This window comes from Gracilinanus agilis, chromosome 4 (genome assembly GCF_016433145.1).
Source record: "Gracilinanus agilis isolate LMUSP501 chromosome 4, AgileGrace, whole genome shotgun sequence".
NCBI lineage: Eukaryota > Metazoa > Chordata > Mammalia > Didelphimorphia > Didelphidae > Gracilinanus > Gracilinanus agilis.
In genome coordinates, this window is record NC_058133.1 from 198,420,051 (window position 1) to 198,435,566 (window position 15,516).

Genomic DNA, 15,516 nt, shown 5'->3' on the forward strand with positions numbered 1-15,516 from the left:
TCAGTCTTTGCTGGATCATCCCTGTGCTGTCCTCTAACCTCAAGTCTCTTTCTACGCCTCTTCTCTTTTACCTTTGTACTCTCTTTTGTCATCAGCTTCTATGAGTTCAGTGATCTCTGCAGATGATTTTCAGCCTTAGACTCTTTCCTTAGTGCCATTCCCATAGTGCTACCTGCCCATTGGACATAAATATTCTAAGCATCTCATACTCGACAGTCCAAAATGGAATTCATTATTTCTCTCCTTCCCCAAAGTTCTTCCTTCTCCTTCTCAATTCCCCATTTTGATCAAGAGCACCACCATCCTCTGGTCATCCAGGTAGACTACCTAGGAGCCCTCTTCAATTCCCACTTATCAGTTAAGATTTGATTCCACCTTTGCAACATCTTGGACATCTGTCCCCACTTGAATGGCCATTTTCACCTCTCACATAGGCAACTGCAGTAGCCTTCTAATTACTTTCCTGTCTCCCATTTTTCTCTCTTTTCCAGTTCATCTTTTACCAAACTGCCAAAGTGTTGTTTCTAAAACCTAAGTCTGACCATGTCATCCCTGCTCGAGAAACGCTCAGTTTGGCCTCCTTGGCTTTAAGATCAGCTATAAATGGGGCAGCTAGGAAGCACAGTGGATAAAGCACCGAGCCTTTTTAAACCCTTACCTTCCAGCTTAGAATCAATACCATGTATTCTAACGGTTTAAAAAAAAAGACCAAATGAATACATCACACTTTGGCAGTTAAAGCCCTTCATAGCCTGGCTTCATTCTTATTGTCAGTTATTCCCATGTATGTACTCTTTGGTCAGGCCAGATTAGCTTTCTTCCTGTATCTTTGTATCTTTCTATACCACACTGTTTCATCTCTTGTCTGTGTATCTTTGCACAGGCGCTCCTTCATTCTTGGGATATACTCCCTCCTCACCAGTGCATCTTAGCATCTCTAGTTCCCTTTAGAGCTCAACTCATGAACTATTTCTTACTTAAGGGCTTTCCTGATTCCCTCCACTCCTCCCCTCCAGGCTGCCTCTGAATTTTGTCCTCTCTAGAATCACCGAGGATGACATAGTTAGCTCATGGTGTTAGATAACCAGGCCCTTGAAAAAAAGTTTAAAGAAGTAAAATTATTCATGACTCTGGCACACATGATTGAGAAGACTTGTGGATCCAAGTACCAGGAACCTGGAGATGTCATGCTATCACCTGCTGTTTCCTAGGAGCACAGACAGACCTATGGAAGCACTCGGGAACCTCTCCTGGAAAACTTGACCAGCGAGTATGACTTGGACCTTTTCCGAAGGGCACAAGCTCGAGCATCAGAGGATTTGGTGAGTCCTGAAATCCATGAAGAGTGATTGGGAAGGCAGCTTGGTAGCTCAGTGGATAAAGCACCAGGAATGGAGATGGGAGGTCCTAGGTTCATATCTGATCTCAGATACTTCCTAATTGTGTGATTCTGGATATGTCACTTAATCCCAATTGCCTAACCCTTACCAGGGTCCCGGGTCACACAGCTAGGAAGTGGCTGAGACCAGAATTGAACAGAAGTCCTTTTGACTCCTGTTCTGGTGCTTTATCAAACTCTGTGTTACCTAGCTGCTCCTCTTGCTCACTTTTCCACACTTGGGCATCTGGAAGCCAATTCTATCATGATAATCTTACCATAGTTATTGCTATGACTTTAGGAGTAGGAGTATATCATAGGAGCATCACTGACTACAGTTGCTCAATGGTACTTTGAGAACTTCACATGATTTCTCCACTTTGGCACCAGACACTTTCATCTCTGTTTTCCCTTCTCCTTTCTCCATCCCCCAGGCCCAGGGAATGAATGCCATTATGACAGTTTCCTCAACTAAAAATTGCCCATCTAGAGCTAGAAAGGGATCTTCAAAATGATCTAGACCGACTCCTTCATTCTACTGTTGAGGAAATTGAGGCCCAGAAAGACAAAATAATTTCCCCAGGGTCTCATGGGTAGTAAAGAGTACTGACTTTGGAGTTCAAATTATATATGTAGCATTTATAGGCTTTGCAGCCTTGGGCAATAAGTCACCTAGCTTCCATGAAACTCAGTTTCCTCATCTGTAAAATGAGGGGGTTGGGTCAGATGTCCTCTGAGGGCCTTCAGGCTCTCAGTCTTTGGGCCTATGAGCAAGGGGCAGAGCTCTGGTCTTGGGGTTCCAAAGCCAGCTTGTTCTACTCCACCACTTTGGTTCCAAGAACTTCTAAAAGGCTGTGACAGTGACACCTAGTGGTAAGTTTTTCTATCTAAAATGCTATAAAATGTTTGAAAAGCATTTTATAGATAAGAAAATGGAGGCTCAAGGTTAAGGGATTTGTGTAAAGCCACACAGCTAGCTGGGAGCAAAGCAAGCATTCAAGATCATATCTCCTGGTTCCAAGTCCAGTGCTCATTCTACTGTATCATGGCTGCTATTAGAGTCTAGCTAAAAAATTACTTGAGAACTTAAAATTAATCCTTTCCCAAGGTTGGCCATAACATTTGATACATGAAATTTATTTAGGATGATGTGATTATAATTATATATAAAGATTTAATGTATATGTAAATATATTTTTGTGTTATTGATATATTTGTATATATTTACATATAAATATATTTATATACTCTATAGATTTATGATTATTTAGAATGTACTTAGAGCTGTTCTTGATATGGGGCAGTGTGATTGGTACTGGGCTTAGTCTCAAACCTTTTTCCTTAACTCTTTTGTGGGGGGGGAAAGACTTGATTCTAATCTCTGTCTACTAGCCTCAAGTTTTTAATTTATCTCATCATCTCAGCATTAGGGTCATCTTATAGGAATGGAAGAGTCTCTCTATGGAAAAATTTATTTCTGAATTCTAGTGTTTCTCCAAAATAAGGTTGAATCAAAGAACAGGCTAGAGCTATCTTGCACCTTCTATTCTTCCAGGTTTGTTAGATCCTGGAGCTAGTTACTGGCTTAGAAGGTGATAAAATGCCATCATAATGACTATAAAAATAATTAATTTTAGTTCTTTATCTAGTCACAGGAAGATTGCTCTAAATATCCTTGTAATCACTAGCAGTCTTCCTTTAATGACAATATGATTATTGACAGTTTAAAGACAAGGAGCATTGCTGAGCCAGTGGTAGTTTACTCTTTATATCTCTTCAGTGATGTCAAGTGCTTTCCTTCTGTTCTGTCTCAAACAGAAAAATATCCAAACTAATTATCCAAACTCTCAGACCAGCACATCAAAATAAGGTATAAATATGTCCCAAATTGAAGAAATGTAAAGAGGTATTTGGGGATGTGAGGAGAGGTGCTAAACGTGTAACTTTTACTTCCCTTTTTTCATAATGGAATAGAAGTATTTCTTGCTTGCTGCTTCACTGCAGAGAGACTGGGCCTCATAAGTTGGGAATGTCACTAATAGAAAGAAATCCAGAGTTCTGAATAGAAGCAATTTTGGAGGATCAAACCATTGGTTACGATGAGACTTTACTTTTTATTAATAAGGTTGATTTAATTGTGTGTGTCACTAATAATACTGTATCAAGATAGAGTAGGGAAGGAGGCATTTCTGTTGGGGAATTTTCTAGGTGACCTTTAATTCATTTACCCAAATTAATTTTGGCTTGAAACACTGTTAGGCTTGAAATGTATTGAACTTATAAATGCTGGTTTAGATTTGTGGAATATTCTTATCCCAGATATTTTAAAAATAAAATACAGGAGATTAAGCTTTTTAAAAAAATTATTTACTTTTTCAGTTACATGTAGAAACAGTTTTTAACAATTGTTTTCTGACATTTTAGGATTCAAATTTTCTCCCTCTCCCTAAGGCAGTAGTTTGATGTCGGTTATACCAATACTTTCATGCAATACATATTTCCATGTTCATGTGATAGAAGACACATATCACACATAACAATAAAAAAAGGAGATTCAGCTTAAATTTGATTACCCCAGATGGCCACACATAAGTATTTGGTAGATAATTTCACATTTAATATTTGAGAGAGGAAGATAATACAGAGTGCTGGGCCTGAAATCAGCTGGCCAGAGTTCAAACCTAGTCTTAGATCCTTATAAGCTATATGACCCTAGACAAGTTACTTAACTATAAAATGAGGATCCTGGAGAAGGCAATGACAAGCCACTCAGTATCTTTGCCTAGAAATTCCCCCCACAAAATGGGTTGGATGTGACTTAAAAAGAAAAAAGGGATCTTTTAGTCATTGTTCTTCCTTTCATATTTCATTTTGGTTCAAGCTAATGGGACTTTTCATTCTGATGGCTTAGAGAATGCCAGTTGGAAATTAAATTCTTGTTGTACAAATATGATAGTCAGGAGTGATAATAAGCCATATTTGTCTATATCAGTGAATATGTCTCTTCTTACACACTTCTGGGAGCTGGGGAGGTTGGGTACTAGCTTGGTACATACAGCATGGGTACAGAGTTGGGATGTTCAGTTAGGAGATTATGGGCTTTAGGTTATTGATGATGATGATGACAAATTTCAATCTTCTGGCTTTTGTTTATTTGCTTGAAATAGGAGAAGTTGCGGCTGCAAGGCCAAATCACAGAAGGCAGTAACATGATTAAAACCATTGCCTTTGGCCGGTACGAGTTAGATACTTGGTATCACTCGCCCTACCCTGAAGAGTATGCCCGCCTGGGACGGCTCTACATGTGCGAATTCTGTCTCAAATACATGAAGAGCCAAACAATACTTCGTCGACACATGGTAAGCTTCTTTTACAGTCACTCTGGGTGCTTTGGTTGTGGTTTCCGAGGAATTTATTGTGGGTAGCAAATGCATTAAAGCCAGATTTAAATTTAAGCTAATATGAGGTCTGGATATTTGAAATCTATAGATAAAATATATAGCTAATAAGGCTCAGTAGTAGTTTGTTCATTTTTTTTTTAAACCTTTACTTTCTGTCTTCTTATCAGTCCTAAGACAGGGTTGAGTGACTTGTCCAGGATCATGCAGTTAGGAAGTATTTGAGGCCAGATTTGAACCCATGTCCTCCTGACTCCAGACCTCTTTTACCTCCTAGCTGCCCCATTAGTGCTAGGTTAATTCCAACCCAGGAGAATGCAGTTTGTGACTTGGTTGCCACTGAGTAGTACCTAAGGAAGCTGGTTCTTCTGTCCTCATAGTCTACAGTTGCTTATTTTCCTTTCCTTTTGCTGATCTAATTTTTTCCCTTTTTTCTTTCCATACACAGGCATACAGCATCTAGCAGAATTGTTTGGCCCAGTTAGAGGCACTTAGGCCTAAATAGTTTTCACCCATAATTATAATAACTAACATGTTTATAGTTCTTTAAGGCTTGTAAAGCACTTCACACATCATTTTACTTGTGTCTTCACAGTAACCCTGAGAGGTGGCTGCTATTATTATCATCCTCATTTTACAAATGAGGAAACTAAGAACTTGAGGCTAAGTGACTTGTTTGGGTTATCTTATATACTTTATAAGAATCTGGGGCAGGATTCAAATTCATAGGTCTTGCTGACTCCAAGTCCAGTGTTCTATTTGCCAATCTACTTGGCAAGTGTCTGCATGTACCATGGCATAGAACTTGAAGCATATTTGTCTTCCAGGTCTATTGTTCACACACAGATGAATATAAAAGCTGGATCAGATTGTGGTAAAACTGTGAAGTCAGCATGATGCATTTTAATCTCCCCTGCCACGTTTTATGTATCTCTCCCCTTCAAAATAAGAAAGGATTTGATACCATTTATATTTTGATTGAATATCTTAACTGTCAGGTATCTTTATTTTTGAACTTCTCATCTTTAATTACAAGATAGTGTTTTGTCTTTGGAAAGATATTTTTAAACATTTTTATTGTTACATTTTGTTTTGACACATCTATCACTTCCTAATATCCTATCCTCCCGTACTTTGCCTAAAAAAAAAAACTTAAGACCCTATAGCAATTGCAATTGTTGCAATTGATAGCTTGGATAACACTTACTTTTAAAGGAATTTCCAGCAATACAAGGAATTGTAGCTTTGTTTGAGGAGTCTGTTGTTCCTGAAGTTTTGCTATGCCTTTATTTTGTTTTAAAGATAAATCCATTTTATGCAATTTAGAGTGTCTCATGGGTAGGAAAAGGAGATTGGTTAGGGTGGGCAGTGCCCTCTTTGAACTTTAACCTTTCTCATCCACCCCTCAAACACTCTCAGGTACTGGCGGGCCAGCCTATTTCTCATGATATCCTTCCTTTAACTTCTCTTCCTTGAGCCATCACCACTGGTTGCTTCTTCACATCCTTCTCCCATCCTTCAAAATGTGGATAAAATTATGCTCTTTTTCTTCTCAGAACTCTCTAGCTGTAGGTAATCCATAGTCTCATGATTCAGTTCTTGGAGTAGAGGGAAGTCTTGACAATACCCTACAAGGATATATGAGCAAAGGAGAAACAAGATAGCTCAGTGGATAGAGAACCAGGCCTGGCATCAGGAGGACCTGGGTTCAGATTTGGCCTTGGCCATTTCCTAGCCATGTGACCCTGGGCAAGTCACCTATCTCCCATTTGCCTAGTCCTTGCTCTTTTGTCTTTAGAGTTGTTACTAAGACAGAAAGTGAGAGAGGGAGGGAGGGAGACAGAGAGACAGACAGACAGACAGACAGACAAAGACAGAGAGAGAGAGAGACAGAGAGAGAGAGAGAGACCCAAGCAGAAATAACTTTGGGTTTTGAACCAGAATATTAGAGCTAGAAGAGATATTAGATGTCATTTAGGGCAATCCCTTCATTTTATAATTGAGGAATACAGGGAAACAATTATGACTTTTCCCAGTCATACAGCTAGAAGGTGACCTGTCTTCTGGTCCAATATTCTTTCCTCTGTCTCATGCTACACAGCAAAGGGCCCAGTTGTGCCCTGTACTTACCTTCTGTTTGCCTCAGTCTCCTTTACTAAAAAATGGGGACCTTGGAGAAGGAAATAACAAATCACTCAATGTTTGGGCACAGTGTTTTGTTTTGTGGAAGGAATCCCTTTTCCTTTTTAACAACAAACCCCTCTATAGTATTTTCCAATGGAATTGAATTTTAATAAATTCTATTTGCATGTAGCCTTTTATACCAACATTTATGGTACCCAGAGTTAGCTGTGGAGTTGAATGTTGGACTCAGGCTAAGAAATGAGGCAGCTAATGCCCCCTAGTGGTCAAGGACATTCCTAAATCTCCATTTCCAAACTGGTTTCCAAGTATGGGATTGTCAGTCTTTTTTGAGAGCTATAGAAGAACTTGCTTTTAATTCTTCATGTAGGCAAGGATGGTTCTTTTCTTTTAATAATCATATTATTACATTATGGCTTAGTTTCTTCACTGAAAAATGGGGAACCTGCCTACTCAGGTGGGGATGGGGAATTGCTGATAAAGTTGATAGTAAAGTACTTGGCAGCTTTAAAGTGCCAGAGATAAGCTGCTTATGCATTTCCTATTGGCAGGAGAGATTTTATATTATTGTGGAGTATTTATCTGGCTTTTACGTATTGGATGATTTTAATCTTCTGTGATGAAACAGTGCCAGAAAATAAACCAGAAAGCTTAGTTGATGCTGCAGCAACTGCAGAAGCTTTTACTTTAGAAAAAAGCTCTTTGCTTCGTGGGACAGTCAGTCTTCTCCCTAAGTATATCAAACTGCCTTCCAGCCTCAAGTCTCAGTCAGATCAACTAATAAGCCTTAGTATTCCTTTAAATCTTGAGTGACAATATATTTCTGATGTGAATTTTCTTTTCTTATAGGCAAAATGTGTATGGAAACATCCCCCAGGGGATGAGATCTATCGTAAAGGCTCCATTTCTGTGTTTGAAGTTGATGGCAAAAAGAACAAGGTAATAAGAGGGGGTGACTGACCCAGAAACAGAGATGGTATAGAGAAGAGATTCTAATATTCTGACTCTCCCCTTGGGAACCAAGTAATCCCTTAAAATTAAACCTCACCAAAGACTAGCAAGAAAGATAAACCCATTTTAGTTATTTGAGAACTAAATTGCCTAGCCCTTACCTCTCTTCTGCTTTGGAACTGATTCTTCTAAGGCAGAAGGTAATTAATTCTAAGGCAGAAGGTAAGGTTTAAAAAAGAAAGTATATGCAAAATACATCCAGGATAGCTAGTGAAGAAAGACATTAGCAGTTGGGGGTTGAAAGATTGAAAAAAGGCTTCCTTTAGAGCAGTGGTTCCCAAACTTTTTTGGCCTACCGTCCCCTTTCCAGAAAAAATATTACTTAGCCCCTGGAAATCAATTTTTAAAAAATTTTAATAGCAATTAATAGGAAAGATAAATGCACCTGTGGCTATCACTGCCTCCTGGATTGCTGCAGCACCCACCAGGGGGTGGTAGCACCCACTTTGGGAATCACTGCTTTAGAGGATGGTGTCTTGAGTTATATCTTTAAGGAAGTGAGAGATTCTGTGAGGTAAAGGTCTAAGCATGTATGATGGCCAGTGCAAAGGCCTGGAGATGAGGAACAAAGCCCAGCTTTTGGTTGGACTGTAGGAAAAATAGGTTGGGAAGGTATTTAAAAGCCAAAGAGGAGTTTATGTTGAAAGGCAACTGGGAACCTCTGGAGATGGTTGAGTAAGGAGGATATGAGATTAGTTCTGTGATTAAGGAATATCTCTTTGATAGCAGTGAGAAGGATGGATTGACCCAAGAGGACTTGAGGCAGGGAGGCCATTGCAGGAATCCGAGAGGCAATAAATGGGAGGCCATTCCAGTAATCCAAGTGAGAGGGAATGAGAACCTGAACAAACATGGTGGCCACTTGAGGAAAGAACCAGTTGGCTGCTTAAGATGTAGAGGTGGAAATGGCAAGAGATTGGATTTGTTGGGGTGAGTGAAGAGTTAAGAACAACATCCATATTGGTAGAGAGATGCTTTCATTGAAGTAAAATTAATGAATTCTGTTCTGATTATATTGAGTGCGTGATATGTATCTCAAGGCTAGCTTATTTGAAATATCCTATGGGCAGTTGGAGCTGTGGGACTATACTTCAGAAGAGAGACTAGGGCTGCATGTACAGATCTCTTTTGTGTGATACTGTGCCCAGCCTGTGGCTTTCCCCTCCCCAGCATTTTGATCATATTTTGGACCTTCCTCTTCCCTTAATAACAGCTCCTTTCCAGCCAGAATGCCTGACACACCTTTCTGTTTCATTAGCCTTAACTGATGAGTTTTAGTTTCAATCCTAAATCTGCTAGCCTGTGAACCAGTCCCACCTATCTCTTTCTGTTTTCAGATATATTGTCAAAATCTCTGCCTGCTGGCCAAGCTCTTCCTGGACCATAAGACACTGTATTATGACGTGGAGCCCTTCCTCTTCTATGTCATGACAGAAGCTGACAATACTGGCTGTCACCTGATTGGGTACTTCTCCAAGGTTAGGAGTATTTATTACTTGGTGTGAATTATGCATCTAGTTACTGGGAGGGGGTATCTGATGTAATACTTACCATGTATTACTTACTAAATCTTGGAATTGTGGAACTCTCAGGATCTGTTGAAGTTCTTCCTATACATACCAAAGGTTGTCTGATAAAAATGTGCACTTCTTTATTAAAACTCACACATTTCCTCATTTCAGGGTGTGCTTGCCAGGGCTCCTAATTGATGAGAATTAGGGGGAGGGAACATCTCTTCAATCTTTGCTCTCTCTGTGGTCTTACCTTGGGAATTCCTATCCAGCTTTGAGCTGGACTTCCTGAAAGACTTATCTGTGATAGTGTCATTGTTTCCTTAGAAGGCACAAGCCAAATGCAGACTTAAAACATTTGGATTTCCCAGCTCCAAGGGAAATCCAGGCTGCAGGGATTATTGTCTGTATTGCCCTCTCCCTAGTAGACTGTCTCCTTTTGAAGCTACTCTTTAATGAGATTAGTTGGCTGACTCATCAGTCTGCATTGCTTCACCCCCACTCTCTACATGATTCAAAAGGGCCAGAGTCAGCCCTTTTTTGATGATGGAGCTGAAGCCTTAAGTCTCCAAGCCCTGGAAACCCCTGGATTAATAGCTTGGGTCATCATGGAATGGGTAAGCCAGCTAGCTGGGTAACTCACTCCTCCTCGCTGGTGAACATGTTTCCCTCATGCATCTGGCATGGCCCACTTGAGTCAACTTGTCAACTCCTTTAGTTCTGGACTCATGTGACTGATACATTTTCTCTTGATTTTAGGAAAAAAATTCATTCCTCAATTATAATGTTTCCTGCATCCTCACCATGCCTCAGTATATGCGACAAGGTTATGGCAAGATGCTCATTGACTTCAGTAAGTATGTTAGTGTGTGTATGTATGTTGTTGGGATTGTTGTAGCACTGAAATGTCAGGCAGCATAGCACGTATTGAGTACATACCGTTTTGAGACTTGGACTAACAGGGGTGGGGAATGAGGGAAGAACCAAAGGCTAGAGGAGGCAGGGATCATAGGATTTAGAGCCAGAAGAGACTTTTGAGATCATCTTTTCCAATCCTCTCACCTTTGGTACTATTTTCAGGGTCTTTCCAATGTGATAGAATCAGGAGACACACAGGAGATTTAAAATAGGGATCGTCCATTTGGAGAGATTTCTATGGTGTCTAGTTATTTGGTGAACATTTGATGCTTAAAAGCAGGAAAGGCAGGAATATTGGGAGAGTATTCTCTCAAGAATATTTACCATCACCTGTTCTCTGAGGACATTGCCTTAGGGTCAAACTTCACAGTTCATTCTATGAAACCTTTTTTAAGGTAGCTGATTAAGGGTCTTTGCTATTTTGACAATAAGAGCCAATGTTTATATAGTACTTTAGAGTTTGTAGAATACTATACATATATTTAATCTCATTTGATACAACAACGTTCTGAGGTAGATGCTGTTATCCCCATTTTATAGATTTGGAAACAAATCTGAGAGTTGTTGAGACGAGATAATAGATGAATTCTCTAGGGTCATGCAGCTAATTGTGCTCTGGTGAGGCAATAGTGGCTTTTTTTGCCTGCTGTAACTCTTTGTTAAATGTACTATTTACTATTTAAATATAAGTGTATAACACTCAGTGCCCATCAGGTGATCTTTGGGGGGAATCAAAAAATGTAGCTACCTGTAATTAGCTAACCAGGGCCTTACTAATAAGCTTGATTATTTTCCCCCTTCTCAAGTAGAATACTCAGAAAGGTGTTTTCTCCCCCCTCCCCACATGGGAGGGATAGGGTGAATGTGACTGTATTTTCTCATAAATTTGTTCAATGTCATCATATTATCTCTTGGTTTTCCCACCGGGGAATTCAGATCTAGAGAGCATCAGTCAGTGCATATTTTGCTTTCTTTGGCAGGTTATTTGCTTTCCAAAGTAGAAGAAAAGGTTGGCTCCCCAGAGCGCCCACTGTCTGATTTGGGCCTCATCAGCTACCGGAGTTACTGGAAAGAAGTACTGCTTCGATATTTGCATAATTTTCAAGGCAAAGAAATCTCTATAAAAGGTAGGCTTCTGGAATGTGTGGTGTTCTAGGACATCAGAGGTCAGGGACTGTACAACAAAGGTGTCCTAATCTTTATCCATTTGGGGTTGTGACCTTTGGAAAATCATAAAGTCCTCTGTTCATGAGTCTCACTTAAAATGAGGAAGGTGGAGTATGCCCCCAAAGTACCCTAGCTTTAGAGCTCCAGGGAACCTTAGAAGCCATTTAGACCAGCCTCCACCTAGGCCCAGAGAGGTTGCTCAGTGCCACACATGAATGTTCAGCTTCATAAATTTGCAAAGTTGCTCAAAGCCAATTGCTCAAAGCCAACATTTTGAATTCTTTGTTAAGTTTGTTGGGTTGCATGAGCTGCTTTGCCACATCTGGCTGGCTAGCCATTTGTGCCTATCATCCTTGCAAAACCTTCCTAAGATAGAATTCCTTCTTCTTGTTCAGATATGCTAGTATAGTATTCTGGAGCACTAAACTGTTTGAACTTTATGCAAGTTATGATGACAAGTACAGCATGGTAGCTCCCAGACAGTGATGCTAAAGGGAGATGCTTTTGTTCCCTTTCATTTGTAGCCCCCTCCTTCCTGTGCCAACTTTCAGAACTCCCCTGAAGGCCACACCTTCCTGCTCTTTAGGCATATCAGGATTAAGCACAAAAGGCAGGATTCTGAATCCAGTTGAATTCCATTTGAGGAGTAAGGAAGGGGGAGGCCTGGTGGGTGATAATAATGGCCCTCTGCTCTCTGAGCTCATGTCCTTGATGGGACCTTGCATTACAGAAATCAGCCAAGAGACTGCTGTAAATCCTGTGGACATTGTTAGTACTCTGCAGGCCCTTCAGATGCTCAAGTACTGGAAAGGGAAACACCTGGTTCTAAAGAGACAGGTAAGATGTTTTCTACCTGCTTAGGTGGAGCAGTCTGTCTTAGAAGTCAATGGAACAAGGTATGGGATTTTACCAAATAATACCCAGACTTGCCTTTAGGAGAGACATTGAAATTCTTTCAGTCTTAATTTCCTTAGCTTGCTATGTTGTTACTGAGCCATTTCAGATGTGTCCAGCTCTTTGACCCCATTTGGGGTTTTCTTGGCAAAGCTACTGGAGTGGTTTGCCATTTCCTTTTCCAGCTTATTTGATTGATGAGGAAACTGAGGCAGGCAGAGTTAAGTGACTTGCCCAGGGTCACCTCACTAGTTAAGTATCTGAGGTCAGATTTGAGCTCAAGAAAAAGGAGTCTTCATGATTCTAAGACCAGTGTTCTGTCCACTGTGCCACCTAGCTGCCCTTTCTGCTAACTGTAGCTCTCACCTTTTGCCTCCTCCCTTAAGTTGATCTTCTTCATTACCAGTATTTTTTGTTAGGCCCTTCTCTGTGTTGGCCAATATGAGCTATGTAGCTCTAGACTGCGCTCTGCAAGAATTTCTGTTTCACAAGGAGAGGAAACTTTGTTGTTGGGAGATGGCTTGTTTTGAGAGAGGAACCTGTCTGCCACGAAACCTGGGGCTCTTAGAGATGCTTTAGATTCTTTCAGTGGCTATTGCCTCTCCTTCTTTATCCACATCACAAATTTAGGATGAAAGAGAGGTAACTGATTTTTTTCTGTCTCCAGGGAGGGCAGAACATGAAAAATTGGTTTTAAATTTTAACTGGAGAGAATCTAATTCTACTTAAGGTGGATTTAAACTATTTTTCTCCTCAAGTTTTGAATAACCTTTGGAATGAGAAAGCAGGTTCTTGTCCTGCTTCCCTCTATTAGTGATGAGCTCTGTGATCCTGGGCAAATCTCTTAACTTCTGTGAACCTCTTGTCATTTTCATAAGTGAGGATTAAATACTTTACTGACCCCATAGTGTTGTGAAAGAACTTTCAGAAACCACTTCTAAAAGGATGATGCTTTGCACTGAGGCGCCTGTGGGCATTATGTGTGGGAAACCACTCAGGTGAACTTGTGTCTTACTGCTCTGTGTTTCTCTCAGGATTTGATCGATGAATGGATAGCCAAAGAGGCAAAGAGATCCAATACCAATAAGACCATGGATCCCAGCTGTTTGAAATGGACCCCTCCCAAAGGAACTTAAACTGGCTGTGGATCCTTGAGCCAGCGAACCCCCGCAGTAGGAAGCACCCTTGGGATCTGTCTGTCCATTTCTGTTGCTGTTGTGATTGGCATGTACAGTATCCTTTGGGAAGGCCGTTCCCCCTTGGGACTGTCCTGGCTCCAACCCTTTGTGTAAACTGCAGACGCTGGTTCTGAGGAACTATTGTTTCGGCCTCAGTGAGGTTGCCTGGAATGCATCTGTATTGGACTCTTTTGAAGCTCCCACACAAGCACTGACCCAAGGAGTTCGGATGTGGTACTGTACCTGTCCAGTCACTGGTTCTCCCCTCATGTTTCAAGCCCCACACGGTTGTGTCGTGTCCTTTAAAACTGTCTGTACTAGTGCTCCTTCAAGTTGCAGAGCAGGATCACTCCTGTTCCCTTTTGAACCCGGTTATTTACACTTTGACAGTTCCCCAGGTCTCTTTTAGAGGGGCAGGAAGGAGGCAAAGATGTAGAGTGTGGGGGAGAGGGCTGGGATTAAACCACATTGCATTTTCACCCCATTTTTTGACCTTAGCTCTCTTGTTTTGATTTAAGGACTTCTAACACACTCTCACCTCCCACCCCTTTAAAAAAATCCCTATCAGGCTGACCAGGGTCAGGGGTAAGCGCCAGTGTAAGTGGAGGTTGGGGTAGAGGGGAAGACAAGTTAAACGGCGCATGGAGATTTTGTGCTCTACTTTGGGACCACTTCCAGGGAGGGCTTCTTGTTTTGATGGAGGGGAGAGAACACTGGCTTCCCTGCCACACTGTTGGGGCAGTTCCCTGGAACCAAGAGCAGAAATGACAGCCTTTCTAGGCCTTGCCCTCTTTCACACTAGCAGTCACTGAGACCATTTCCAGTGTTCATTCTTCACGTTGTGTCTTAGCTTATTATTCTTTGTATTCTGGATGGCTCTTTCCCCCCCTCCCCCCCAGCACCATTCTGGCCCTGTGCAGCCCTTTGCCCTTCTTTGCAGGGTCATAGCACATGCTGGTGGTGGAAGCACGTGCAAAATGCCTTTACTTTCACCCTGGTTGCATTGACCTTGTCCCAGCAGCCATAGGAGGAGGAAGAGACTGAACAATCATCTAGCGGCCACCACTGTCATGGCCATGCAAGTCAAAGTAATAGCATTCTCCCCCCGCCCCCAATATGGCTAGTTTGCTCCTCTGGTGGCAGCCACCCCCACCCCTGAGAACAGAAGCGCTTTTACCCCTACTCTGCCCCTAGCTCCTCCTACCCTCCCCCTTCCCTGCTCTTTCTGGTCTGCAGTTCACTTCTGGTTTTGATGTTGTTAAAGTGATTTGGGGAGGGAATGAGCCACTCTGGCTCCCTCCTTGCCAGTCTCCATATGTGCTCTCTATCTCTGAGCAGCCTTTGATGTTTGCCAGGTCACCCCTGCCAGCCTGCTCTCCTGCAATACTGTTGTCTTGGTGTGGAGCCCTCACCACAAGCCCTAACCTGTGGTCAGTCGTGCCTTGCTCCTGTCACTTCTATACACTATTTATAATCACCGTGGGTTTGTGGGGGGCTGGTTTCAAGCATGCTCAGTGGCGGCTCCCCTCCTTTTCCTCCCAGCCCCAAGCTTCCGTGTCACTTTTGAATGGCGATTACAGAAGCAAGCTGGCTGGGGATTTTCTCCTGAGGGGTAGAGGCCTTTCTTACACAGAAGCTGAACCCTTTTCCAGATGTGGTAGAATGTGCTGTTCTGTATCTATTTCTCAATAAAGCATGTTCTCTGCTCAAAAGTCCTGTTTCTTGCTGAGGCTTTCACATGGGCTGGATTGAGATAATAAAATTATGTGGTGTTTTTTTTGTTTGTTTTTAAACCCTTACTCTCCATCTTAAGAGTCAATACCAAGTATCATTTTCAAGGCCAAAGAGTGAGTAGTAAGAGCTAAGTAATTGGGTTTGAGTGACTTGTTCAGGGTTCAGTTAGAAAGAGGCTGAGATGA

The 15,516-nt window shown here is 41.5% G+C and overlaps 1 protein-coding gene across 6 annotated transcripts in view; it reads left to right on the forward strand.

The window, feature by feature from the left end:
• KAT7 (lysine acetyltransferase 7) overlaps positions 1 to 15,309 on the forward strand; it is a 28,305-nt gene extending 12,996 nt beyond the window's left edge. For all 6 annotated transcript variants that reach the window (XM_044676515.1, XM_044676516.1, XM_044676517.1 and 3 more), the window contains 8 exons: positions 1,212 to 1,322; positions 4,546 to 4,737; positions 7,768 to 7,857; positions 9,267 to 9,407; positions 10,200 to 10,293; positions 11,339 to 11,485; positions 12,256 to 12,362; positions 13,454 to 15,309. In XM_044676515.1, coding sequence (XP_044532450.1) covers positions 1,212 to 1,322; positions 4,546 to 4,737; positions 7,768 to 7,857; positions 9,267 to 9,407; positions 10,200 to 10,293; positions 11,339 to 11,485; positions 12,256 to 12,362; positions 13,454 to 13,555 — 984 coding nt within the window. In that variant the 3' untranslated portion in view covers positions 13,556 to 15,309. The remainder of the gene's footprint in view (positions 1 to 1,211; positions 1,323 to 4,545; positions 4,738 to 7,767; positions 7,858 to 9,266; positions 9,408 to 10,199; positions 10,294 to 11,338; positions 11,486 to 12,255; positions 12,363 to 13,453) is intronic.
• Positions 15,310 to 15,516: the final 207 nt, after the last annotated feature.